The 27,139-nt window shown below is 40.4% G+C and overlaps 1 protein-coding gene across 8 annotated transcripts in view; it reads right to left on the bottom strand.

Moving 5' to 3' along the window:
• CHD8 (chromodomain helicase DNA binding protein 8) overlaps positions 1-26,152 on the bottom strand; it is a 63,903-nt gene extending 37,751 nt beyond the window's left edge. The window contains exons 1-4 of one of the 8 annotated variants that reach the window (XM_076004193.1): positions 23,927-26,152; positions 3,686-4,743; positions 2,433-2,804; positions 1,337-1,722 (exon numbers count right to left, since the gene is read on the bottom strand). In XM_076004193.1, the coding sequence (XP_075860308.1) occupies positions 1,337-1,722; positions 2,433-2,804; positions 3,686-4,528 (1,601 nt within the window). In that variant the 5' untranslated portion in view covers positions 4,529-4,743; positions 23,927-26,152. Of the gene's footprint in view, positions 1-1,336; positions 1,723-2,432; positions 2,805-3,685; positions 4,744-10,682; positions 10,829-23,926 lie in introns of those variants that run through there. The other 7 variants (XM_076004192.1, XM_076004196.1, XM_012752641.3 and 4 more) reach the window with 7 other exon arrangements.
• Positions 26,153-27,139: the final 987 nt, after the last annotated feature.

Here is a 27,139-nt window from a genome sequence, read left to right as displayed (position 1 = left end):
ACAGAGCTATTGAATAGGATGTTTGAAAGAGGAAGATAATAAGGTTTATAATACACTGACCTTTACACTGTATTTGATAAATCCTTGCTATTACTGTGCTTACAAATACCTGAAGAAAGGTAGTATAAGACAGGAGAATGAATACTGGACTAAGAATTAAAGGCCTTGTTTTAGTTCCAGTTCTGTCACCAGGTGGGCATTAGTTTCTTTATTTGCAGACACAGATAATACCTGTCCTGACAGTCATTGAGGATCAAATAAGAGACATAAAACTTGTTTTTTAAAAGCTGAAAATCCTATACAAACATAAAGCATTATTATAACAAAAAGCTGAAGTACTCCCTACTACCCAGGGAGTAGAAGCTAATAAGAAAAGCTACAAGACATGGAAAAGAAAGAGAGGATATTCAATTGTGACAAGAATTATGTGGCAAGCCACAGTTCTGCCAACACTGCTTATGGCTAACAGCGGCTGCTGAAATCTTCTCCAATTCACAGATAAGACACAAGAACAGAGCAGCCATGTCTCCAGCAATTCTCTTTTTATTGGTGTGAGTGGTAAGGGGGGAGTGAGAAATCTCTTTCATACTACAGTGAAACAAAATCAGTGCAAATATATACATATACAAGAGTCATAGCTTTTAGAGGTAACCCCCAACAATGATTGGCTCTTCTCTGTGCCTTAGTGTTTTCCTTTTAACCACTTCGGTAAGGCGCTCACCGGCTGTGAATCCTTGCCCACAGCTGGCACTTACAGTCCACACGATAGTTTGTGCTGTGCACTGACAACAGATCTGTTTTGATCTTGTGTGATGCACTGAAAGTAAAGCACTGAAGCTTGTTTTACTTTACAGGCAGCTTTACTTGTAATGTACATCAGAATAGATAACATATACATATATGTTTTTATTATGTTATTTTTAAATGTTCACAATTTTATTTTGATAAATGAAAAATCAGAAAAGTCATATCACAGCTGTCAGCTAAAGTTGACGCTCGGCTGTGCACGTTCATCTGTGGCTATCAACTATAGTCGAGGCTGGGCTGTGCATGTTCATCTGTGGCTATTAACTATAATTGACCTTCATACTGAAGTGGTTAAAATACAGTAATTTGCACATTTCTGTTTAACAAATCATATAAGCATTGGGACACAGAACAGAAAGGCCTTATTCTATAATAGATCACCTTGAACTATGTAACTGCTAAATACAAGTTCTTCAATGCTACTTATAGCTCAGCTACGAAAGCACTAAAAAAAAAAAAAAAAGAATAAAAGTAAAAAATAAGTACACTGCCCTAAAATGTCCCATCAAAATAGCAACGGGGTACTCACTTTAGCTTACTCTTGCCCTTGGTTTTGGAGGTACCAGATGTTTTGCTCTTCTTTGGCTTTTCCTCCTTCAGCCTCTCTCCACTGCTCTTCTTCCTGCGTTTCTTCTCACCTTCCTCCTCCGGCCGAACGCTGGGCAACTCATCTTCATTCAGGACTCGAGGTATGTTCTGCTCACCCCGGGCACGGGCCCTAGCAATAGCCTCTGCTACAATCCGATTTGCCTTCTCTTGCTTCTTCTGGTGCTCCAGCCTGCGGTTTTCTTCCATTCCTGTCTTTCCCCCCGAATGAGGAGCAGAACTTGCTGGTGATGAGAGAGCTGCCACTTCACTGGCACTTAGAACTTTAACTACAGAAAGCCCAGAAGAGGCCCCTTGGGAAGAGCCAGCCTATGGAAATAAAGACACTAAAATTTCAACTTGCTTGTAGTTAAATGGCCTAAATAAAATCTAGCTCTGAAGCAAGTAGCCTAGAAACTAGATCTCTAATTCCAGAACCAGGCTCAGATAAGTCTTACTGAAGCTACACAGTTTTTAAAATGTTATTTTTTGGTGGAAAAGGGTTAAGGCAAAAATTCTGCCAAATTAAACTTCAGTATCCTTTTGCCATGCTCTCATATCAATACTCACCTCCATTATAAAGAAAAATTACAACCAATATATCCAATATTGGTCTCTGGCCTAACTAAAACAAAATTGAAATCCTATTCTTGGCCTACCTTTATCTGCCTGGGGGTGGGGGTGAGGAAGAGTGGGAGGAGTGATAATCACTTGATTATTTCTTTATCCTTCAAATGAGAGACTTAGTCAAATCATTTTTATTTTACAATAATATTAGGAAAAGATTGTAAATGAAACAGTTCAAAGACAAATACTAGATAAATCATCTCTTATCCCAAACCCAATAATAACTCTCTAATCTTTTCATGATAAAATTAAAACAAGGTTTCTATGGGTGAAAGAAATAAAAGGCTACATCCCAACTCAGAGGTATAAATCTAGAATGGCCCCATATTCAACAGCAAGTGGTTGCTGAAAGCAATAGCAATGGACTAAGAGGTTTGTTTTCTTTCTTTTCCTTACTATGTAAAGTATCTCACCTGTGGCTGCAGCACCACCTTGACTGGTACAGAAAGTCTTTGTCCTGGGCTCTGTCCTGGTCCCATTATCTGAGCCTGCTGCACAGAGGAGAGAGTCACTGGCTGGGTTGAGGGTGGCTGCTGGGGCTGTGGCTGTGAAGAAGGAGGCTGTGGTACAATCTGGATTTTTTGCTGTGGCTGCTGCACCTGCAGCTGGATAGTTACTACTTTGGCAGGCTGCCCCTGGGCATTCTTGGCTTGAGTGAGGGCTGCCAGCTGGTTGCCCTGTAACACTATCTTGCCTGGTAGACTCCCTAGCACAACATGCCGATGTCCTTGGGGACCTCCAGACTGTGGCTGCTGGAGGACCAGGGTGATGCGTTTCGATTCACCCTAAAGTGAAGAAAGGAAATTGCAAGAGAGGTACATTAAAGAATGGTATACTCTGAAATATTTACACCAGTTTTCTTCATCCTAGAATCATAAAAATTGAGGGTCTGAAGACACAGTACAATTCACTTTGTTCATCCTCCTATCTGTCCTGATAGAATCTTTTCTATAACACCTCTGTGCAAGCCTACTATTGAAAAACTCCTGATGAGAGGCTATCTTCTAAGGCAGTCAATTCATTTTTTGGAAATCTATTACAACCAAAGTCCTTATATTGAACTGAAATTTGTCTCCTTGTAGCTTCTTCCCACTGGACCTACTTAAAACTGCCCACCCCTACCCACAACTCTTTTTTCAGAGGCCTTTTATTCTGAGGCTAGAGCCTCCACTTTCTTACAATAGAAACTAGCCTTTTGACTGGGCAAAGTAGGAGGGGGACAATCTTAGTAATAAGAGTAAGATATAAATAGTTTTTACAAGTCTTGCAAATATAAATATAATTTTTCAAAGATGACTCTTTATTCCCAAAGTATCCTATATTTCTCATAAAGCATTATATCATAAATTATTGTGAATTCTTGCTTAATATCTATCTTTCCCAGCAGACTGTGAGCTCTGTAAGGACAGGGACTATGTCTGTCTTATTCAGCACCAGCTAGGCACAGTGTAAACATGTAGTAAGAGCTCAAAAAATATGATACAATATTGTTAACTGCTTCCACCTAAGAAGTAATAAGTGTGTGGCTGTCAACACTGACTGATAAAAAGCAAAGATGGAATTTAAACAGGTTGTCCCAGAGATAGCTCTCAGATGTGCTTTCTCTCACACAGTTGCTGGGCCCTCTATGAAACCAAAATTTACCTCCCCCTTTCACTCAAGTCACCTGGGCAGGTGTAGAGGTCAGTGTAACTGCAGGCTTCAGTGGGGGCCCTGTGGCCCCAGGGTTTCCAGCAGGAGCTGAACCCTTAACTGGTTGAAGGACCAGCTGCTTTACTGGTCGGCTGGGCTGGACAATGCGCTGAACAGCAGCCTGGTTCCCAGGGACCTTGGCGGCCAACACTGTATTACCAGAGACAATGGAAACACCTGGTCGAAGGGGTGTGCCCGTTAGCACTTTGGTAAAAGTGACTTTTCCACCATTGGCTGTGCCAGCCACCAGGGGCTGAGCTGTGCTGGTGATACCTTGGGCCTGAATTTGTGCCACATGAGCACCAGTGACTGAGGAGCTTGGTGGGGCCTTAAGGATAACAATCTTAGGGGCTGACTGAGGTGGCTGCCCTCCAGCACTACTGGAGGAGAGAGCTGTGGCAGAGACACCCATGAAAGGATTCCCTTGGCTCAGGATCTCCTGGCTCTTGGAGACCTGCAAAAGTGCCGGTGTTGGCGTCGGTGTCTGTAATACAGGTTGGGCTGGCTGCTCCTGGCTGGCGGGCTGAGTGGTATAATCATGCAAGGTTAAGGATTCTGGAGCTGGAGCTGTGGATTCTTTGGGAAGTTCTGTGGGAGCTGTTTCCTCTGATGGGGGGACCAGGTCACTTGCTGATGAATTTCCCATATCACCACCTCCACCATCCTGGTTCATCTGATCCAAGGAGTCCAGAGAGCTTGGCAGTCCAAGGGCTTCCTCAATAGGGTCTTGAGTGACCTGGTTAAAGCTGTCATCAGTCAGAGAGTCCAGGCCAAATAAATTTGGGTCATCAAACAGGTCCATGATGGGGTCTGCCATCTTGGGAAAGCAATGGAGAGTATTTCCCCAAGGTCTAAGTAGGGAAGGGGAGGGGGGGTACTGGCTCTCCCCTCCCCTCCCCTATTAAGAAAAAAATGTACACAATGGAAGAGGACTACTCTTCAAGTGAAGAAGCAAGAAACAAGTGCATGTCAGATTGTCCTGACCTTCATGGAACAAGATGGCTAGGTCTTCAGAGGAAGATGGTGAAACTCCTGTTGTGGGAATACAAATACAAATGAAAAATAAGCGAAGATGGTAATCTCAGAGAAAATTTCTCCTTCTTAGGTACCACCCTTAATATCAAATAACATCAAAGCAGTAAGAGAAGAAGGAAATGTAAGGAAATCTGAGGACAGACATAGCAGAAAGAATACCCACATTTCTGCTTCAAAACTAAAACTAAACAAGAAAAAAAATAAGCCAACCCCCTTTTGGGCTCTTACACCTACATACTTAGAAGCTTCTGTCAAGAGCATACAGCTGTCTCTGTCCATCTCTTTTAACAATTATCATTTTAAGGTAGAGATCAGGAAATTTAATAGTCATTTGCCTTCTGTTTTCAGTTCTTAAGTTGGCAGAACTCAAAAATATACCACAAGCATTTCAGTGAATATAGATAAAAGTTTCTGGATATACTCTATCTTACACATTCATTTCCCTTATATTTTATATACTTTTACTTACTACTGTCAAAAATAACCACCTTTAATCAAGTTCATAGTACAATCTCACCAAGTTTATAGTTTTACCCAGGAAGTTCTAAACTCTGTTCTAGCTAACATATCAATTCATCTACACATACCATTTTGTTCTGAAGTCCCCTTTCAAGAAACCTTTCTCATATTTAAGATCAAAAACTTCCTTTGCAAGGGATTCAACACTTGGGTTCCAATTTACATTCCCAGCTTTCTCTCTTATCATCTCAGATACATATATCCTACATTCCAAGTCCACCTAGACTACACAGTTACCTTAATGTGATTCCCACCTGTGTGACTTTGCCTTTTATGTTTTAACTTCTGCCTAGAATACCCGCCCCACTCCCAAACATCTCTCCCAGCTGAAATCCTACTGACCTTCAAAGGTTTTCTACTCTAATATGAGCCCTAAACCTCTGCTCCTTTAACAATTGAGCAATTTGATGGCTTGATCCCTCTACCTCCTTTAAATATACCATTGTTTAAACCTTATTTAAAGCACTTGTATTTATTTATTGTGTATATGTGAGAGAGACAGAGAGAGAGAGACACACACACACACACACACACACACACACAAGGTCTTGCTCTTCTGCATGGGCTAGAGTGCAGTGGCATCATCATAGCTCACTGCGACTTCAAACTGCTGGGCTCAAGCCATCTTCCTGCCCTTGCCTTCCAAGTAGCTGTGACCACAGGTGTGTGACATCCTGCCTGGCTAATTTTTCTATTATTTGTAGAGACCGGGTCTCGATATGTTGCTCAGGCTGGTGTCAAGCTCCTGGCCTCAAGCGATCCTCCCACCTCAGCCTCCCAAAGTGCTAGGATTATAGGTATGAGCCACTGTACTTGGCCAATATTTAATATTTTACTAAAATGACTTGAGCTTCTTGTCCGTATCTTCTTCTTCTTCTTTTTTGCGAGTCTCACTCTGTTGCCCGGGCTACAGTGCCATGGCGTCAGGCTAGCTCACAGCAACCTCAAACTCCTGGCTCAAGCCATCCTTCTGCCTCAGCCTCCTGAGTAGTTGGGACTACAGGCTTGTGCCACCATGCCCGGCTAATTTTTTCTATTTTTGGTTGAGACAGGATTTCGCTCTTGCTCAAGCTGGTCTCAAACTCCTGAGCTCAAACAATCCGCCCACCTCAGCCTCCCAGAGTGCTAGGATTACAGGCGTGAGCCACTGTGCCGGCCTGTCCATATCTTCTGAAGGCCCAAATAGTTCCTTAGTGCAAATTATAAAAAGTTGCCTATTTCTCAAGGTGCTTGTCTGCCATCTGCTGGAAAACTGTAATACTAACTATCTAAAATTGGTGATTATGAATGTATGCAATGTATACCCTGCGTTTACAACCCTGCACCATGGCCCAGTTCCTTTTTCCCTGGGAAACAAAGTTCCTAGATGGTGGAATCTATGTCTTATTTATCTGGGGAGCCCTAAAGAACCAGGAGGTCATAACACACATAGTAGCTACCAAAAATAAAGTTAATGAATTAATATACTTGCTTGCATTTTCTGATGTAAATCTTCAGTCCTCACTGAAACTAAAGGATATTCCTTGATTCTAAGATAAGTTGATAGAAAACTTCCTACCTACAGGTCTACAAATGGCTGAAAGTATGTTTACAAAATGCCATAGACAGGGAATTATATCACCACATAACTCAAATATAAGAAAAATAAATATCTATTCTTTGTGTATGATGTCAATGTTCAACCATCCAGGAAAGCCTTGTTTGATAAGACCATTTCTCCTAACTTTTGGAAGACACCAGCAGTACAGTCGAAAACTTGACTGAATAGACTTTTCCATATAATCTCCAAGCTATTTCTTTTTCCTTCCTCAACCCATCTCAGTTATCCTTATAAAACAATATAATGTGGGTTAATAGCCCAGAAATTCCAATATAGACAAAGAGCATAGACTTGTCAGTAGTTGGCACATCAGTCAAAATTACAAAGGGCCGGGCGCGGTGGCTCACGCCTGTAATCCTAGCTCTCTGGGAGGCCGAGGCGGGTGGATTGCTCGAGGTCAGGAGTTCGAAACTAGCCTGAGCAAGAGCAAGACCCCGTCTCTACTATAAATAGAAAGAAATTAATTGGCCAACTAATATATATACAAAAAATTAGCTGGGCATGGTGGTGCATGCCTGTAGTCCCAGCTACTTGGGAGGCTGAGGCAGGAGGATCACTTGAGCCCAGGAGTTTGAGGTTGCTGTGAGCTAGGCTGACGCCACAGCACTCACTCTAGCCTGGGCAACAAAGCGAGACTCTGTCTCAAAAAAAAAAAAAAACCAAAAAAAAAAAAAAAAAAAAATTACAAAGTATACAAGGTATCTCCACCAATGTTAAATAAGATCTTCCTTGCTTCAGTAACTATATACTTTTCACATCTCAACCCAAGATCCATATTACTTCCTATTCCTGACTAACCTATTCCATCAGCTCATTCCAGCCTCTCACATCTATTGCTTACCCCCAAATTACTCAAAATAGCAATCAGAAGTTACATTTCTTGATTTAATGAAAACCTACCCAATAACTTTATACATTTCTTCTCTAATATCATCTTTTTTCCTAGTTATGCCCTACTTTCCCACCAATTATGTTTGATCTCCTATTCACTGTCAGAAGTTATACTAAATATTCACATCTAGGTATCATACAAAAATTGCAGTGAAAGTTTCCACTAACTAGAAGTTTATGCTTATAAAAATTTATACCCTTTCTTCCATGGAGTAATTTGTCCCTTCTATGATTCCTTGCTATTTATTCATCCTAATGCTTTTCCTTCCCTTTGCAATATCCCAATCTTAGGCATAGATATAATTTTTTATGGGAGAAATAAGGCTAACAGTTTCTGAAATATTTCCTTACCACCATATGACTCAAGTATAAGCTTTTATAGATCAATACATTACCATTTATCTCTCCCTTCCCTATTTTTTGACTAAACTTCTGCTTCTCCTAGTTCAGTTTAGGCCTAGTAATTCAAAAGCTTTGCCACTGATTAAATGCTACATCACCAATTATCATTACTTCTTAGTCACATGGTATCAATTCACCTCTACTGACCCAGCTCATCTTATACATATTTTTTATCCTAGTCTCCTACTTCTTTTCTAGCTCCCATCTTTAAATTGTCCTCGACACTCACAAGATTAAACCTTCCCCCAAAATATGTTCAACTTTCCTCACCCCTCCTTCTATTATTACTTGTGGGTTACCCTGGCTATATTTACATATGGCCTGTTCTACCAAGCTCATCCAACTCATGAATTCTCTTTCCATGATTCAAACCCTAGTAGCAAAAATAAATAGATGTTAAGCAGGGGGGTTCAAGGTAAAGCAACTGCAGAGATAAAGAAGTTATGCTCTTTTTTATCATAATAGAATGAATAGCCAGTCTTGGCCTACCATTGTCCAAGAGAAACACGTGTATGTGCCACAATTCCAAACTAATGACTACATTCACAAAAGAAATCTTGGGGGGCAGGGGAGGTGAAGAGAAAAGGAATAAACTAGTCAGTTAAGGTTCAAATCCAAGGCTACTTACCAATAATTTCCAAATAACAAGCCGGTTCCCTGTACAAAAATACTCTATTATATACGCCAATATCATCCTTAATTTCCTTCTTAAAGGAGAAACTACTACTTTCCCTCAAAGTAAATAGAAACTGATGTTCTTCTGCAGTTTTACCACCTTTAATATGGTTCTTGGGTTTTTTTGAAGATCCAGTCCCAACTCTCTTATCGTTATTTTACATTTTTTGTCACCCTTGCCCATTTCTATAACAACTTGTCTGTCCTATGATAAAGAATTCTGTTTTAATTCTACTCTATATTTTACCATCTTATTCTCTCCATACCTTTCAACAAAGCAGTGATTCCTAAGCAGGGAATGGAGTTCGTATGTCCCTTAGAATGGTTTATGGAAACTGAAGGTGAAGATAAATGTGCAGTTTGAAAATGTGTACTCCATATTATGATTTTATATTGATCAAGTGAAAAAGAAAAACACAGCTAATTATTTAGGCTATTTATATTCTGTAAAATTGGACATCTTCTTGGCCAGTGAGGACCTGTTAAAGACAACATGGGGGCTGAGGGCAGAGAAAGAAGCATCCTGGCGTGGAAGGGTCATTAATGCCTCTGGGATGGTATAAGATTTCTTATGGTCTGTCAAAAAGGAGTTTATCATTTTTTACTGTTTATGATGGATGAAAAATGCTGCAATAGTCTAACTGTCTAACAGATAAAATTATATAAACTGAACTACAGACATCTATTCTCCACTTATCAAATACTGCCCATCCTCTTAGAAGGTAATGAACAAATACCATACTGAGCAACACTGACCTTTTTCTGGAAAATGCACTTAGAAAAATACCCCTCACCCACTTAACCTCTAGCTGCTCAAAGATTCAGAAAAGAATAAACTATTTTACTTCAAAGTATAAACCTTGTTGGAAACTGTATCCTTTCAAGAGGATCAGCTGCAGATAGACATAAACACATGTTATTGAAACGAAGATGAGTAGAGCAGCTTAATTTAAGTGAGAAATCCCTTGAAAATAAAATAACCAGAAGGGCTAAAATGAAAATCACCAACATAATTTTAAAATGGAAGCATCTAAAAACTGTACCATGGAGACATTTGTGAGACCCAGACGATCCAAATTTTATACAGAAATGGAAAATAAACATCCAAAGTTAATGTAATAACAATTAAGGGTCAGCAAGGGATCAAGATGGAATAACATAGACCATAAGTAATGGAGCAATTAACTTGGAGCCACTCAAGAGATTTCCTCAAGAAGATCAAGATCCTAGGCCATTTTTGTTATCCTCACCATTCTCACTGCCAAATGTGGTGTGGCCACTCTGTTTTTGTTTTCCAATTACTGAAGGAGAAAGCACTCACTCACACCTCAATCAGGACTATGGACATCTGGGGGCAAATATGGCTGGTAAAGTGAGCCCTTATCAATAAATAGGAAAAGCAAATTAGATAACTATGAAAGCTATGTATTCTCAGGTGGTAAAGGAGAAACTACAGAAATTATATACTCATTTGGAAAAACGGAAAGGGCGAGGTAGGGAAGTGAGGGGTTGATGGAGAGCAAAATGCGACTGGGGGTGGGGGTGGGGGGACTCGGGTACATTACCTGCTCATACTGCCAGGGTTGGTGCCAGTAAGGCCCATACAGCAGAGGCCGGAGATTCTGGCAACTGGTGCCCCCTCAAATGGAGATGAGGTACATGCACTTGAGGGAGGAAGCTGGGGGGTGCCCTCCAGGGTGAGGATGGCCAAGACGGGAAGATGGGGGGGGTGTGGATGCCCGGGGTATGAGCAATGTTAGGGCGGAAGCTACAGGCTGAGAGGCCCGACAAGCCCTGAAGGAGAAAAGGAGTTGTGCCTACTCCCCGTAGGGGAGAGAGGTGGCTTTACCTGCAGTGGCCGTGGGGGGCCGGTTCACCCCTTTCGCTGTCTCTCCAGCACCAGTTTCCCCCTCCTCCTGCGCAACCTAACTTCATGCTCCTGCCCGCCCCGCATCCTCATTGGCTGAAGCCCGCCGCCACTCACCAAAGGCGAAAAGACGCAAAACAGCGCAAAGGGCGGGACTAGAAGGTGCTCCCCTCCCCCTCCCCCGCGGGTTAGGTTGAGAGCGCACGGAGAGGCCTATCCGGTTTCTAGGGCCGAGGCGAAGCCTGCAGCTTGCTTGAAAAAAGGGGGCCTGGCCAAAGAAACGGTCTCATGGTGCGGGAAACCAGTCCTGGGGATCAAATTCCCTACCACCCACACTGTATTCTGCACACTAAAGAGTGTGAACTCAGGAGGGAGGGGTTGCGCACTAGGCCAGCTCCGCCTCCCTCTGGATCCCCTGCCTTCTAGCAGCCCTGTCAGCCCCTCTCCTGTAGTGACTATACTTTATCCCACTACCCAATAAAAGGGACCAAATCTTCCCTCCACCGTGGGAGTCAGCCCAGTTGTTGGAATATGGAGCCTTTTACTCTTAAAAGATAAAAGCACTCTTTCTGCCACAACCCCTAAGGTTAGCCTGCATGTTTGCCCACTCTAACCCTTTAACAACAACATTGCTTTCTAGTTCCATGTGCCCTCTAACAGTTACCGACCCCCTAACCACCCCCCCAAAAAACACACACCCACTCCTCAACCCCAAACTTGGTCTGCTGCCCTCACTTCTCATGCAACTGCAGCTCGTTTGACATATTGGTCAGTATCCACTTTGCAATGCCACTGAGACCACTCTAATTCCCAATGAGTCTAGTCAACCCCAGAATGATGGTATGCAAGCTTAAACCGCCCAAAGTAAACTATTATTAAAAGCTGCTGCTCCCTGGTTGTCTAATGGTTAGGAAAAAAATAAAACAAAAAATAAAAACAGCTCCTTACCTCCTGACCACTAGTTTCCTCTGAAAAGAAACCATCTGCAACACTGAAATGCTATTTTCTGTACTCTAGGACACAAACTAGGAAGATCAACTTGGCTTTACATCTCCTATTTTTAAGATCCTTGCATAAAGAAACATCCTATTACCACTCTTGTAAATAGCAATAGTTTTCCTATTCATTCTAGCTCAAAACCTCAAAGGTGTCTCTGAAACTTCCCCCTGTATCCACTACCCAATCATTTGGCAAGTCTCCTTGACTCTCTTGCAATATATAACAGATTTTGGAGCTGGCAAAGACTTTAGCTATAAGTCAATCTTCTTGTACAGATGAGAAAACTGAGGCTTAGAGAGTTAAATATTTGACTATGAAACTAAGTGACAAAGTCAGGAATCATATCCTCTTCTGTTTCTGCTGCCTTCTCCCTTATATATGCAGTTGCTTGTGTAAGAGAAAGAAGCCTCATAACTGATCACTCTACTCTCCCACCTAATCCATTCTGCTACTGAATAAATTTCATGAAACACAGTATTGCCAAATCAGTCTCATGAATAAAAACTTTCAAAGGCTCCCTTTTACTTAAGACATAAATCTTAAGGCCACATCTTGTCTTTCCAGTCTTATTTTCCACTATTGTTCTTCATATACATTTACATGCTATCCAAAAGAAACAAGTCTCTACTACCATAATTTTTCTCACCTCGGCCTTGCTAATATTGTTGTCTTCAAATTATATGCCATCTTTAACTAAATCTTACTTATCCTCTAAGATCTAGTTATATCAAATGCCTCTTCATTCATTATCTTAGTATTTATTGAGTATGTGATATACCAAGTAATCTGCTAGTATTAGGGATCTAAAAATGAATAAAAAATAATCCCAATCCTCAATTTACAATGGGTAAGAGTATATTTATGTATCTTTGTGGGGAGAGACTAAAGAGTAGGAACTATGACAACAGTGACAAATGCAAACAATTATAATACAAGGTGATACAGGTAATGAAATCAGCAGGGGGCTATTACAGGAACACACAGAAAAGGGACTTGGGAGGAAAAGATATCAAGGAAATAGTTTCTTAAATGATAAAAAAGAGTTAACTAGGTGGGAGGGTAAGGTGGGCTATAAGAAAGAGTTGCTCAAGCAGCAGGGACAGAAAGATGAAAGGCAAAACAAAGCATGGCAATGAGGAACAGAATGAGACATGCAGAGGAAACTAAGTGGTTCTGAAGTTCAGCCTTGCTAAAGTATAAAGCACAAAGAAGAAATTGGATGGAGATGAGACTGAATGAATAGGTAAAGGCCAGCTCATACAGGGCCTTGAATACCACATTAAGGCATTCTCTTACAAGTGGATGAAGAGTCACTGAAACATGGAATGACATGATCAGAACTACATTTTGTTTTTGTTTGTTTGTTTTTAGAAACAGGGTCTCGCTCTGTTGCCCAGGCTGGAGTACAATGGCACAATTATAGCTTACTGCAGCCTCGAACTCCTGGGCTTAAACAACTTATCCTGCCTCAGCCTCCCAAGTAGCAGGGATATGGGCATGCATCACAGTGCCTAGCTAATTTATTTTTTGTAGAGACAGGGTCTTGCTCTGTTATGCAGGCTGCTCACCAACTCCTGGCCTCAAGTGATCCTCCTGCTTCAACCTCCCAGTGTTGGGATTACAGGCTTGAACCACCATGCCTGGCCAGAACTACACTTTGGTTGGCTAACTGTAGCTTTAGGGGATGAGAGGATAGAGGATACAGAAGCAGTTAGGAGGCTGCTGTGAGAGTCCAGGAAAGAGTCATATAATGGATATTTGCTGATTTTTTTTCTGCTCGGCAACCAAAAGCTCCCTTCCTATATTATGGGAATAGCTAAAGGGAAGAGTAACACTAGATCTTATCTTCCACTACAGAGCCTGGGGAATTGAGAAAGGTCAGTCCTCTCCTTCCCTTCCTGGTAGAGAGTATGCACCAGACCTAGGTTAGGTTAAATGGACACTGCTGCAGGGGAACATTAGACTTTGCAGGAGTAACAAAGACCTAGGACCAACGAGTTAGACAATATTTGGCAATGGCAGACACTAGAGTCTAACTGCGGCATCCTATAGACTGTTCAGTGGTACTTGCTTTTCTTTGGTCTTGCCTTCCTTGATTTCAGACCATTTTCTAAACCATTTTCTAAATTTCTCTAACATTCCCATTAATTTTGTGAGCCATACAATATCCTTCCAATAAATTGCCATTCTGCTTAAGTTAGCCAAAAGTGATTTCTGTTGTTTGTAACCAAGAATTCTAACATGATTAAGGCCTGAATTACAGCAATATGGTCCAAAAGGTAACAATGAGATTACTTCTCAACCTTTTAGCTAAGATCTAGTATAAAATATAATGATGGGAAGAAAGGGACGGAGTCAGAAATACATAGGGAATTAAAATCAATAAAATCTGGGGTTCAGGGGGAAAGATGAATTCAGCCATATTGAATGGGTTGCCTATAGCATGTTAAGTAGTGACATTCAATAGGAGGTTGGCTGTCTGAGTCTAAAAGTCTGGCTTGGTGATAGATTTTCAAAGTAAACAGCATTAAATGGTAGTTGTAGGAGTGGAGATTATCCAGGGAATGTGAAGAGTGGACCAACTATAAGAAAAACTGTACAAATACTGTAGGGAGACAATAGAGAATGTTGGTGTCTGAGAAGAACTGGAGAACCCATGTCCATTCCAAAGAAAGTTGCTGCTATTCACTAATTAAGTATTGCCAAATGGAAGCACATATCCTAGGTCGAGAAACAACTTAAGATTTTCCAAAAGCCAAAAATGTAGAATCTCTCAGGTTTTAAACATAGACAAATAATTTTTTAAAGAAACTTTAAACACCATATAGGTGGAACAAAACACTCAGCAGGAGACCCACCTGTTTTGAGATTTTCTGTGGAGTGAGAAAAGGAGGAACCCAGGATAACAACAGAATTTAAGAATCAGAATAATCTATGCCTTCTTAAGCAGGTAGAAAAGGAAAAGCTAAAGAAGCAGCAGAGTTCAATGTCACAGAAGCAAAGAGAGTACAGATTTGCAGGGGAAGAGTGATCAATTATATCAAACAAAGCAAAAATGTCCAATAATCTGAAAATTTTAAAATGTCCACTGGATTTAATATTGAAAGCTTTTATGATGCTTCCTTTACATTGTCAAGCCAGAAGTAACCTGTCCATGAGCTTTCGTAGCATTTTGTTTAGTCCTCTTTCGAGATAATCATCTTCTATTTTGTATTTCACTTATACTTGTGTGTGGAAATATAATGAGTTTTTAAATGCAAGGGTCCTGGGTTGAAATTTCTGTCCCATCAAGTAAATTAACCTTTCTGAATCTAGTTCATTCCTCTGTATAAAGGTGATAACAGTTATCAAATTATTGGTCCGTTTAACTACTAAGTCCTAGGAGGTACTCAACAAATGTTGTTGGATAGATAACTGGCCAAAAAATTGCTATGGTCAATGTCTCTACCTACCTAGGATATGCTAATCAGCCTTAGAAAGGATCACTACCAAGATTAATGGCCCCCAAAGTAATAAAATTTCAGCAGGCTCATACTTACAAGCTTGAGTATACATTCTAGCTCTCCCTCCCTCTACATTAAACCTAATTTAAGGTGAACAGAAATCACTACATTCTACATTCTAGAGTCTGAACAGTTCAGACTAACTGGCTTTAGTCACCCTACGCCTGCTATAGATATTCTATGTTACCAGTATCCAACTTTGAGTGGTGAGACTTAAGACTCTCAGAGATCCAAGGAAGGGTCATAAAGATTGCAGAAAAACTCAAATGCTTTTTTCCCATGGCTTCCAGGCCACCATACTTTTTAGGTTTTCCTTTTACCTCTCTAACCACTTCTTTGCTACTCTTCTCCTATACCAACACTTTAATTATTGAAGTTTACTTTGGTCCTAGGCTCTTTTCTTTTCATTCCATACTTTCTTTTCAAGGATGACTAATCCAAATACACAGACTCGATTACCATCCATTCTTTTCTTCAACAAATTATCTATATGTTTATATCTCTCATTTACATTGCTGGGCAAGACTGTCACCTCTGAACTCCAGGTCTGTGCATCTACCTGCTTACTCAATCTCTTCTTGGTAGTCTCTCCAGTCTCCCTCATCCTCATCCCACCACTACACATGCACATATACAAAGAGGTAATCATCCCCTAGCATCTCCTATCCAGTCATGGCTGCAGAGACCAAAAACCTTCTTCCTCACAACCCATATCCAGTATTTTTAAATCCTATCTTTACCTCCTAAATATCCCTCAAATCCATCTACTTCTGCCTCTATTGTCATTTGGCCCAAAAGATAGTCTCAGTTTACCATTTTCACTTCCCTGGACTATTACAATTGCTGCCTTCTCCATTCTGCCATTTTATTTTATTTTATTTTATTTTATTTTATTTTATTTTATTTTATTTTATTTTATTTAAGATACAGTCTCACTCTGTTGCCTGGGGTAGAGTGCCATGGCATCAGCCTAGCTCATAGCAACTTCAAACTTCTGGGCTCAAGCATCCTTCTGCCTCAGCCTCCCAAGTAGCTGGGACTACAGGCATGCACCACCATGCCCGGCTAATTTTTTCTATATATATTTTAAATTGTCCATATAATTTCTATTTTTAGTAGAGATGGGGTCTCACTCTTCCTCAGGCTGGTCTCAAACTCCTGAGCTCAAATAATCCACCAGCCTTGGCCTCCTAGAGTGCTAGGATTACAGGCGTGAGCTACCACACCCAGCCTCCATTATGTCTTTTTAATTCTTATTTATCCTTCAAAGCTCATTTCAACATCAACATTTCAAAGAAAAGCTTTCCTTGACCTCACAGACTAATAACAACTGAATATAGATTTATATGCTAGGCACTCTTCTAAGCAATGAAAATGTATTAATATATTTAATTTTCTTAACAAGACTGAAATAATTACCTTTATTTCACACATGAGGAAATTGAAGCACAAAGAGATACGTAGAGAATGTCACATCCTACAGTTAGTGAAAAGTGGTGCCAGATTCAAATTTAGACAGTGTAGCTGCAAAAGTCATGTTGTTAACCACCCTACTATATACTGTGCTCCAGATTACATGCCCTTATTATAAATTCTCTTGCAGCATCCAGTATTCTTCTTTTGTAGTAGAGATTGAATAACTGATTATATAATTGTTTCATGTCTACTCTGTCTCCTCCATTAGAATGCAGGATCCACAAGGGCAAGGACTGTATCTGACTAGTTCATTAGAGTATTCCCTTTATTTATCAGGTGGTAATGACATTCAGTACACTTTTGTTGAAGGGATGTATTGAACTTTATGCCAAAGGTGCCTGGGACTAAGGCTGCCAAGAGTGAAGAGGAGTTTTCTGAGCAAAGCAATGGCTTTCCTCACTCAGACTAAAGTGACAGCACATGGGCAATAGCACATTTTCCTACCGGAAACATTCAGAAGAGGCATCATAAAATCACAAGCATTTTCACTTTTTAAGACCTGTGGCAGACACAGCTTTGACATATAGCAAAAGGGGCTGTATGCTCTATACGTAAACGACTGTTTTCTATAGCATGATAATCACTGTTGAAACTAATGATATTTTATTATCCCCTTTTAGTTTTAGGACCATAATGGTGACCAATTTAAAGCTATGGCAAGAAGCAAATGGATGACATTACAACCTTATGACTTAAAATCTGGCATGGATTCATTTTTTAAAGTCAAACTCATGGTATATTCTTTCCAATAAAAACCCTAGAGTTTTGCCTGAAGATAAAAACAGGAGCCTAATCTTTAAGGAATATTGCCCTTGGGTCAAGTTAGACTGGAACTGGAGAAGTTCTTCTTCAATGGCTCACGGTCACCAAGGAGAAAATAATATTCTGGGTTCCAGAAGATGAACATCTAACTGGACCAGTATATTCACCTTGTACTGCCACTTTTGGGCATCTGACATACTAACAATATACATAATTTAGGTACCAGAGTCCTGGTCACCTTTATGTTCCCCTGCATGCCCTCCCCCTGCCTTTTTTGAGACAGAGTCTCACTGGCCAGGACTAGAGAGCAGCAGCATCATTGTAGCTCACTGCAACCTCAAACTCCTGGGTTCAAGCAATCCTCTTGCCTCAGCCTCTGGAGTATCTGGGACTACAGGCGTGCTCTTCCCATGCACAGCTAATTTTTCTATTTTTAGTAGAGACAGGGTCTCACTCTTGCTCAGGCTGGTCTTAAACTGCTGAGCTCAAGCAATCCTCCCTCCTACCTCAGCCTCCCAAAGCCTGGATGCCCTATTTTAACTGGGCCAAATACATGTACATTTGTTCAGCCTAACAGAAAAATAAAAATATTTATTTAATTCAACTAGAGGATATGAGGAATTGTTTTCATTGCAACATTTATGTTAAAAAGTGTGCGGGGTGGCGTGGGAGGAGAAGAAACATCATAAAGCACAGTTATCACTTGTGGCTCCAGGCACAAAACTTGGCCCCAGTGACACGGGATTAATGAAGATTTAGTGAGCTAAACTGACTTGCATTGGTTAAAAAATGGAATTATATGCAAGACCAAGTGATTTCCCTCCACAGAGCTTAAAGTATTTCACATAATCTTATCTTCAAAATAACTAAGTTAAATAAACAAACTATCATTTTCTTTTCCTTTTAAAAGAGGTACAAATACAAAAAGAAATTTTACATTCTCACGGTTCTACAACTGCTAAAGACACAGCTTTTAACAGGCTACTGATGCCTAACTGTCTAGCAGTGTGGTCAAAGACAGTTCTCCCACAAGGGTCAGCAGTGAACTTTTACATGGAGAGAGGCAGAAAATAAATGGGTCTTTGAGGTCAGATATACCAGTCCTACTCTTAGTTAAGTTACCTAACCTCATAAAGTCTTATTCTTTTTTTCTTCTGTAAAATAAAGCTAACACCACACACATTTCAGGGTTATTCTAAAGATTAAAATATATGTTTGGCACATGATAGGCAAATAACAAGAAATTTATTATTTCCCATCCAATATTTTAAAACAGTACCACTAAAGCCTTCTCTCAAAGCAAAATTATTCCTCAGAGACTTGGCAGAGCTGATCTGCTAAGCAGAATGGAGATACTGAAATAGATGTAAAAGTTTCACAATTAGAATAGCAGGACTGCTGGGCAGGATGAAAGGACTCTAGTACTACCGTGCTGAGAAAGCAGTACAACCCTTTAACCTCATAACCATGGAATAGATTTCAACCAGCACTGGTGATCCAGGGCAACATCCCAGGTAATTCAACTAATCACTTTTATGTTTGTAAGAATATGCCTGTGTCTGTCTATTTTATAAGTATTCCATTTATTTCACAATACCTGCTTGTGGTAACTTACAGTTTTCTGACTAGGCTGTCCCTTGATAGTTCACATGCCCAGATCCAGTTGCTTTAGCTTTTGACTCCCCTGATTTTCCAGAGAGCAGTGAAGGAAGTAACCATTATCTATACTATATATTTAAGACCAGATTTAAAAAAAGGTCCCAACAGGAGGCACATTTGAAAAACAAGCAAAAGCAGTACATTTTATAGGAGAATTGATATGTAAATAAGGGAAGAGCTGACTAATGTGCCCACACCCCAGGAAAGGGGGAAAAAAAAGAATGAGTACTGACTAGAAGAAATGAAGAATAAAACAGAGTGAAAGTTCTGTGTTCACCTAACTTGGAAGCTTCTATTCAAAAATCTTCCCATTCATGCAGTTTACTTAGGTAGACATATACCTGATAAAATCATGTTCTGTACACAAAATTCTCTTATGATTTGAGCTCTAAATATGCAGCCATGGCCGGAATGGTGGCGCATGCCTGTAATCCTAGCACTCTGGGAGGCCGAGGCAAGTGGATTGTTTTGAGCTCAGGAGTTCGAGACCAGCCTGAGCAACAGTGAGACCTGTCTCTACTAAAAATAGGAAGGAAATTAGCTAGATAACTAAAAATATATATATAAAAAATTAGCCAGGCATGGTGACGCATGCCCGTGGTCCCAGCTACTTGGGAGGCTGAGGCAGAAGGATTGCTTGAGCCCAGGAGTTTGAGGTTGCTGTGAGCTAGGCTGACACCACGGCACTCTAGTCTGGGCAACAGAGTGAGATTCTGTCTCAAAAAAAATAAAATTAAAAAAAAAAAAAATAGGCTGGGTGCGGTGACTCACACCTGTAATCCTTGCACTCTGGGAAGCTGAGGTGGGAGGATCACTCGAGGTCAGGAGTTCGAAACTAGCCTGAGCAAGAGTGAGACCCCATCTCTACTAAAAAACAGAAAGAAATTAATTGGCCAACTACAAATATATAGAAAAACTTAGCCAGGCGTGGTGTCGCATGCCTGTAGTCCCAGCTACTCGGGAGGCTGAGGCAGAAGGATTGCTTGAGCCCAGGAGTTTGAGGCTGCTGTGAGTTAGGCTGACGCCACGGCACTCTAACCCGGGGAAACAGAGTGAGACTCTGTCTCAAAAAATAAATAAATAAAATTTTAAAAATAAAAATAAATGAATATGCAGCCAAACTACAAAAACCATTGGTTTTTTTCCTAGAACCAACCAAAAAGAAATTCCCATATCACTAACAGGACAATGTATCTCTGGATATCCATGTCCCAAAGGAAAAATGCCTAAAGATGTAGTGCATGCCCAAAATATGTAGTCAAAGAAAAAAAGAAAGCAGGAAATTCCAATGGCTTCTATAATGACCACAAGAAACAATTTGAGAAATCATGAAGACTTCTTTCTTTTCAAATGAAATTAAGAATTCAGTTACTATGTATCCTTTTCTCAGAAAGTTACTGACATAGACTTAGAAGAATTAGATTGTCAAGAGAAAAAGGTATTATTACACAATTACTAATTACTGGAATATTGGGACAGTACCAAAAGGATTAGCACATCACATTTTAAAATGCTAACATATAGGGAAGAATTTAAATTTCATTTAAAATGAAATGAAGTCTGAAAACACCAAATAAAATGAAGCCACATACAATATATTTCTCTGAAAGTACACAGAGGAACTAAAATCAGGAATGTTTTACTCTTTCAATGAAAAAGTTAACCCTTCCTTAATAATTATACATAACAGCAAATAATTGTTCTGGAAACTCTTTTCAAGCAACCTAGTGAGGATATACTACAGTATAATTTGAATTTAAAGAGGCTAGAATGTTGTCTAGGTTCCCTACACTGCTGCACAGCTTGGAATACATTCCTGGATCCATCTCTGCTAAAGACAATTGTATAGGAATGATCGATGCCAGACTAATTTCTATCTATGCCTGCTGGATTTTTTATTATCATGTAACATAAACATAAAATTAGTGTGTAGAAATTAAGTGTTTTATTTTTAACACATTGATTGCCACGTGAGTTGTACTTAACTCAGGCTAGCTTCAAGCCTGGGGTGCATGAAGCAAAACCCTACAGTTGGTTCCTGAAAATTTTACTTGTTGATGTTCTTATTGTTACAATTAATATTGACAATTTAATTCTAAAAATGTGGATTGCACTGCATATAATTCATGCACAGAAAATAAAAAATAACAAATGAGAAAGAATCGTTTTGTTTTAATAAAACACTGTGGCTCCGGGGAAAAAATTTTTTCTAATGTGGCAGTTAATATGTTAAGTCTCCTGCCGCAATCTGAAAGCAAGAAATAAGATACTTTAAAGTTGACCATTTTGCTTCAAGTGATATTAACCAAGAGCCTAGTGAAGGACAGAAAGTAATAGGCAAGAAAAAGGCAAAAGATATGCTACCTACAGAAGCATATCTGTTTCTACAGAACAGCTTAATGAGAAGCCTCAGAGATTAACATACTTTGTAGTTTAAATTTAAAAAATGCAGTAACAACAGAGGTGAATTTATTTTACAATACAAATACAATGAAAACTTTAAAGGCAGTATGAAATAGAGTTAGAAAATACACAAAAAAGAGCTGAATTATGACTTCATACATACATACAAAACTGAGAGGTTAAGGGGGGAAAAGTTAGAATTAACCGCATTAAAATGCAGTAAATGATTAAACTTTTTAGGCAATAGAAAACTGTTCACCCAACAGGTTTGTTACATGAAAATACAATTTTCACTTGGGTACTAGGTACCAAAGGAACCGCATTACACTCTCAGGCAAAAAGGCACAATGTCAGTGAATTAAAACAAAAAGCAAAGTGAACAAAATTGTAACAGGGAGATGAAAGAAAGATCACCAACTCTGTGAGGCAAAAGAAAATATTCATTAAAGAGGGGACACAAAAAGTTTAACTAAGTAAGATAAGAAACATGATAGTTTATCAATGAACCAAATGCTAAAGGTAAAATAGTAAATACCAGGGTGGTCACAGTAGTGCCAAAGGCAGGTCCTGCAAAGACTTGCAGATCAGGGACTTGCGTAAATCCAAGTCCAGAAGCAGAGTGACTTCTAGAGGTGAGGGTGGAGACTTCAGAGAAATATCTGCCTTGTGTCTTTCTCCCAGGTATTAAGCTCAATGTAAGCTCCAAAGATAGTTTAACTCTTACAAGGCTGTGAGCATACTATCGCTAAAGCATTTAGCATTCATCTGAATGCTACCGTCCTTTCATAGATGAGAATATCAAATTGTATTCTTTCAGTAAGCAAGTACAGTTTTGGCACCCACAAGTTAATCTTTTCTTTTTTTAATATACAATAAACACTTATCTTCTTTTTTATTTTTTTTTCTCCCTCTAAGAGTGCCTATGTTGTCCAAACACAAGTTGATCTTTTTTTTTTTTTTGAGACAGAGTCTTACTCTGTTGCCCCGGCTAGAGTGCCATGGCATCAGCCTAGCTCACAGCAACCTCAAGCTCCTGGGCTTAAGCAATCCTCCTGCCTCAGCCTCCCAAGTAGCTGGGGCACAGGCATGCACCACCATGCCTGGCTAATTTTTTTTTTTATATTTTTAGTTGGCCAATTAACTTCTTTCTATTTTTAGTAGAGACAGGGTCTCACTCTTGCTGAGGCTTATTTTGAACTCCTGACCTTGAGCGATCCTCCAGCCTCAGCCTCTCAGAGTGCTAGGATTACAGGCATGAACCACCCCGCCCAGCCTACAAGTTAATATTAAGCAGCAGTCTTGCTAATAAAAATGTCACCTTTGGGTTTCTTTAAAAGAATGATCCCCCTCATCATCCTCTGTTACCTATCAGAAACCTGACCCTTCATATAAAATGTCAATATTTTCCTTTTACACTGCAGTGGTGTATACCACAATGCCAAGATTCCTCCACCCCATCACCCAGGAGCACTATAGAGAAGACTGTCCTGGGAAATATGAGATCTGTATTTCCTGGCAATTCACAAGCAGGTACATTTTCTAGCCATATCTAAATGGATTTTGTCAATTTGAGAACTGACAAAATCAAAAAGCCAGATGCACAAAAGGAATCAAAAATAGGGAAGGTGAGAACTGTGCAAATGCCCATATGTTGCTCCATCAAATCCCTTATCCCAATCCATTACTCCTTTGGTATTTCAATTTTAAACCTTCTCCCAAGCCTGTCTCTTTACACATGCCTACCCTTTCTTGGGCCAGTGTCCTTAACCTTGACTTGCAGACCCACTGGCATGCCACTCTTGCAACAGAAGGTCTTCTTAAGGGGAAAATGTTGTTTTTCTTTCATAACTCTTTGCTTTTAAGGGTTGAGATAATTCTAAAATAAGTTTCCCACTTCTGGCCCTATGAGGTTAACTACAGTTTGTTTTGAAACCTATTGGGTAACCAATACAAAATAAAATCCTAAGCAGAAGACATTATCTAATTAACAGAGAACATTATCCAAATCACAAACTCACTTTCAGTATCTAATGTGCCCCACACCAGATGGGACCTCAGCAGATGCTAAGGACACCCCAGTCTCTGAGTCCACAAACTCAGAAAAACATGGAGATTAAATCATCTGTAGATGTGGGTATGATGGTTGGATGCAGCAGACACCAAAATGCAGCTCCCCTTGGTTGTGTTGGGAGGTTTCCACTACGTTTGTTTATTCCTTAAAATAAAGAGTTCTAAATCTTTGACTTCTGGCTCACTTTGCTCAGTCATTGGAAAGAGACTGGTCCCCATACACCTCTTCTGTGAAGACCTTCATCACTTCAGAATCGCCCCTTAAAATTAGGCAGGAGCTGCTGCATTTGTACAGCTGCCGCAGAGAAGTTCCCTGCGACACTACAGACAGGTAAATAAAGAAATTGCACTCACTCCAAGGAAGGGGGAGGGGTCTTGTGCCAGTAAAGAGTTTACATAATGCAACAGAAAACCAGTGAGCTCCGCAGACCTGTCAAGAGAGATGCAAGGCTTCAGCTCCTCTCTTTCCACCATCTCTAAACACTTTCCAACAGCCTGCTCTTCACTCCCAGAAGACCCACAGAAATTACACCTAAGAATGAATAACAACCTGCATATGCTCACCCCATGCTTTCTTACCCACCTTCATTACTAAAATGCAAACAGAAAAAAAGAAGAAAAATCCCTAACCTCCCACTTCTCAGTCCAAAGTATGGAACAACCAAACGGAGCCGGGGAGTTTTCTCTCTTCTGAAGGGGGAAGGAGAACAAGGCGCTGCCTCAAATCTACACTACGCCCAGCAATGCAATGACAAGCTCTAAAAACTCCACAGTAACCCAGGCAGCCCCCTCGCGGCTTGGCTTAGCTCGGACCCCAGTGCCCGGCAGCCGCCCTCTCCCCCGGCCTCTCACAAAGGAGAATGGTTCAGTCCAGAGCATCACCCAACACCTGATCCCTCACAACTGGGGAACAGGAAAGGGGGTGGAAGAGACGGGAGGAGGATGAATTACTGAAATCAATTCTAAGAGCCTTAGCATTTGCAAAGGCCACTGGATCAGCACTGAAGAGCAGGCGTGAGCTGGGGAGCCTACCTGAACAAGTCCTGGTGCTTCCTCTCCCGTCAGCGTTTCAACTCACCCTCTCGGAGAACAAGGCGCCTTCCGGCGGAGCATGGCCAGCCCTCGCCTCAATCTAGCTTGCTAGTAGTCCATTCTCCCTAGGCTCCGCCCCCCTGCTCCCTCACCCACCAATGGCAGGGCCGAAGCCGGGCCTCTTCCAGCGGGTTAGTGTGAGCGCCATCCAGGAAGTCTCTTAAGGGTGGGAGGCCCTAAAAGGCTGGGAAGGGTACGTAGACAACCACAGATATGCCTGATTGAAAATAAAATCTGGCGGCAGTTCGCCTCTGACGGCTCAGTTTACCGGCGGCCCGGCCCCTCAGCATCTCTTTTTGGCCCCTGCTGTTGGGGGCGCTCCGAACTAAAACAACTCCTAGTTACCTGTTTCTGGGAAGCCATCTTGAATCGGGCGGGTGCCTTGGGGACGGGGACGGGGAAGGAGTCCTCAAGAATCTGAAGCCCTTTTCGGCGTTCTGTCTGACTGTTTAGCTCCAGCCCCAATATCTCTCCTACATGTATATTATCAGGATGTCTCTCAGTCACGATGAGAAACTCCAGAATAATGTATGTGATTAGAGGAAACCACCACCCTCTCACGTAACTATTGGAATGAAGCAATTTTAACAAATCAAAGAAACAAAAATTAATTCTTCAAACGAGAGTGAATGTTACAGGCTCCTAGGGTAGTCCGTTATAGACACCTCACTCTTCAGAGTATCAGAATATGACCGACCTAAGTTATTTATTCTAGACGCTTCTAATCTTTACGCTTCACTTGGAAATTTACCAGTGTTATGAATTTGGCAGTACAGAGCACTGTGAGTCAGTTGGAAAGAAAGAACAGGATTTAGGGAAGAATTCCAACTTTTTAAAAATTTTATAAAAGGCTAAAATTAATCAGTAGATCCAAATTACTCGTGAATACAGATAATGCAAATGATACAGGCCTTAAGAGAAATTATATGCAAGGAGAAGCAAGACCATTAGGGGGCAGCCTTAGAAACATTGGCTGGAGAGAATAATTTCTAACTGCATTTAAATTGGAAAAGAAATAATTTTATTGTAGGTGAAATTCTCTTGTACTCAGTGAGAAAGGTTTTCCTGTATTTCCTACTCTAAATCTCTACTGCTATTACAATTTACTACAAGAAATCTTTTTAAACTCGTGAGTGGAGTCCTTCCATATCATTAAAGGAATTTCTCAAGGAGTAACACAATTGTATGGTCTTACATGGCAGGAGCTCAGAGACATTAAGGAGTCATATGAGTCAATATTTTATCAGAGAGGTGATAAGACTTGGCCAAATACATTTCCCTGTATATTGAACAAAATCTGTTAGTTAAATTCTCCCTGGCTACTGCTGCCATGGTATCAAATTTGAAGTTAGTATTATCAGAACAATGTTTGTCTATAAATGCATATACAGATAGTATCTTAATTTTTTTTTTTTTTTTTTTTTTTTTTTTTAGAGACAGAGTCTTGCTTTGTTGCCCAGGCTAGAGTGAGTGCCATGGCGTCAGCCTAGCTCACAGCAACCTCAAACTCCTGGGCTCAAGCGATCCTTCTGTCTCAGCCTCCCAAGTAGCTGGGACTACAGGCATGAGCCACCATGCCCGGCTAATTTTTTCTATATATATATTAGTTGGCCAATTAGTTTCTTTCTATTTATAGTAGAGACGGTCTCGCTCTTACTCAGGCTGGTTTAGAACTCCCGATCTCGAGCAATCCGCCCGCCTCAGCCTCCCAGAGAGCTAGGATTACGGGCGTGAGCCACCGCGCCCGGCTAGTATCTTAATTTTTAAGAGTTCCTAGAAAGCCTGTTATCCTTCCAGTTATCATCTGGTTCCAAACAGACTTGTTATGAAAGGAACTAGTTATAGCATTATGGAAAGGGGAAAGGATGTGCCTGATCCAATAATTTCTGCTACCTACACTTATCTTTAGTATGATTTTTAATGGTCTTGGCCTTAAAGATCAATCAATACCCAGATTATCTCATAACTACTGTTCTTCATATGGGTATGATGTCTTTTTTCTGAAATTCTTCATGACTGCTTCACTCAGAACATCAGCACTTCACTCAGAACACAGGTCATGAATTTACCCAGATACTTTTGTTTCTCATGCTTCCCTTACAATTGGTGAAATATCTAAGTACAGAAGGTTATAAGTTGGTTTGGATAATAGAACTGGATGTGGAAGTTGAGATTTTAAAAATATGCTCCAAAATATCAAAATATCAATATCTTTTAATGTCTCTGAAAGCAGCAACTCTAGGCAGAATGCTGCCTTTGACTAATGTTCTAATGCTAAAGATTCTTTTAGACAGTAAAGAAAAATGTCCATACAGAAACTATAAAGTTATAATTAGTTTTGTCCCTTGGGTGAAGAAGCAGGCTAACTCCAAATTCAGCAGCTTCAAATCCTTTTTGGAATGAGGTAGGATTTAAAAAAAAAAACAAAAGCATAATCAAAGCAATAGCCCAAATGTCTTCCTACTTCCTAAGGTG

This window comes from Microcebus murinus, chromosome 6 (genome assembly GCF_040939455.1).
Source record: "Microcebus murinus isolate Inina chromosome 6, M.murinus_Inina_mat1.0, whole genome shotgun sequence".
In the NCBI taxonomy this organism is placed as follows: domain Eukaryota; kingdom Metazoa; phylum Chordata; class Mammalia; order Primates; family Cheirogaleidae; genus Microcebus; species Microcebus murinus.
Note: the sequence above shows the minus strand (reverse complement) of the source record. Positions and strands in the feature narration are given on the sequence as shown.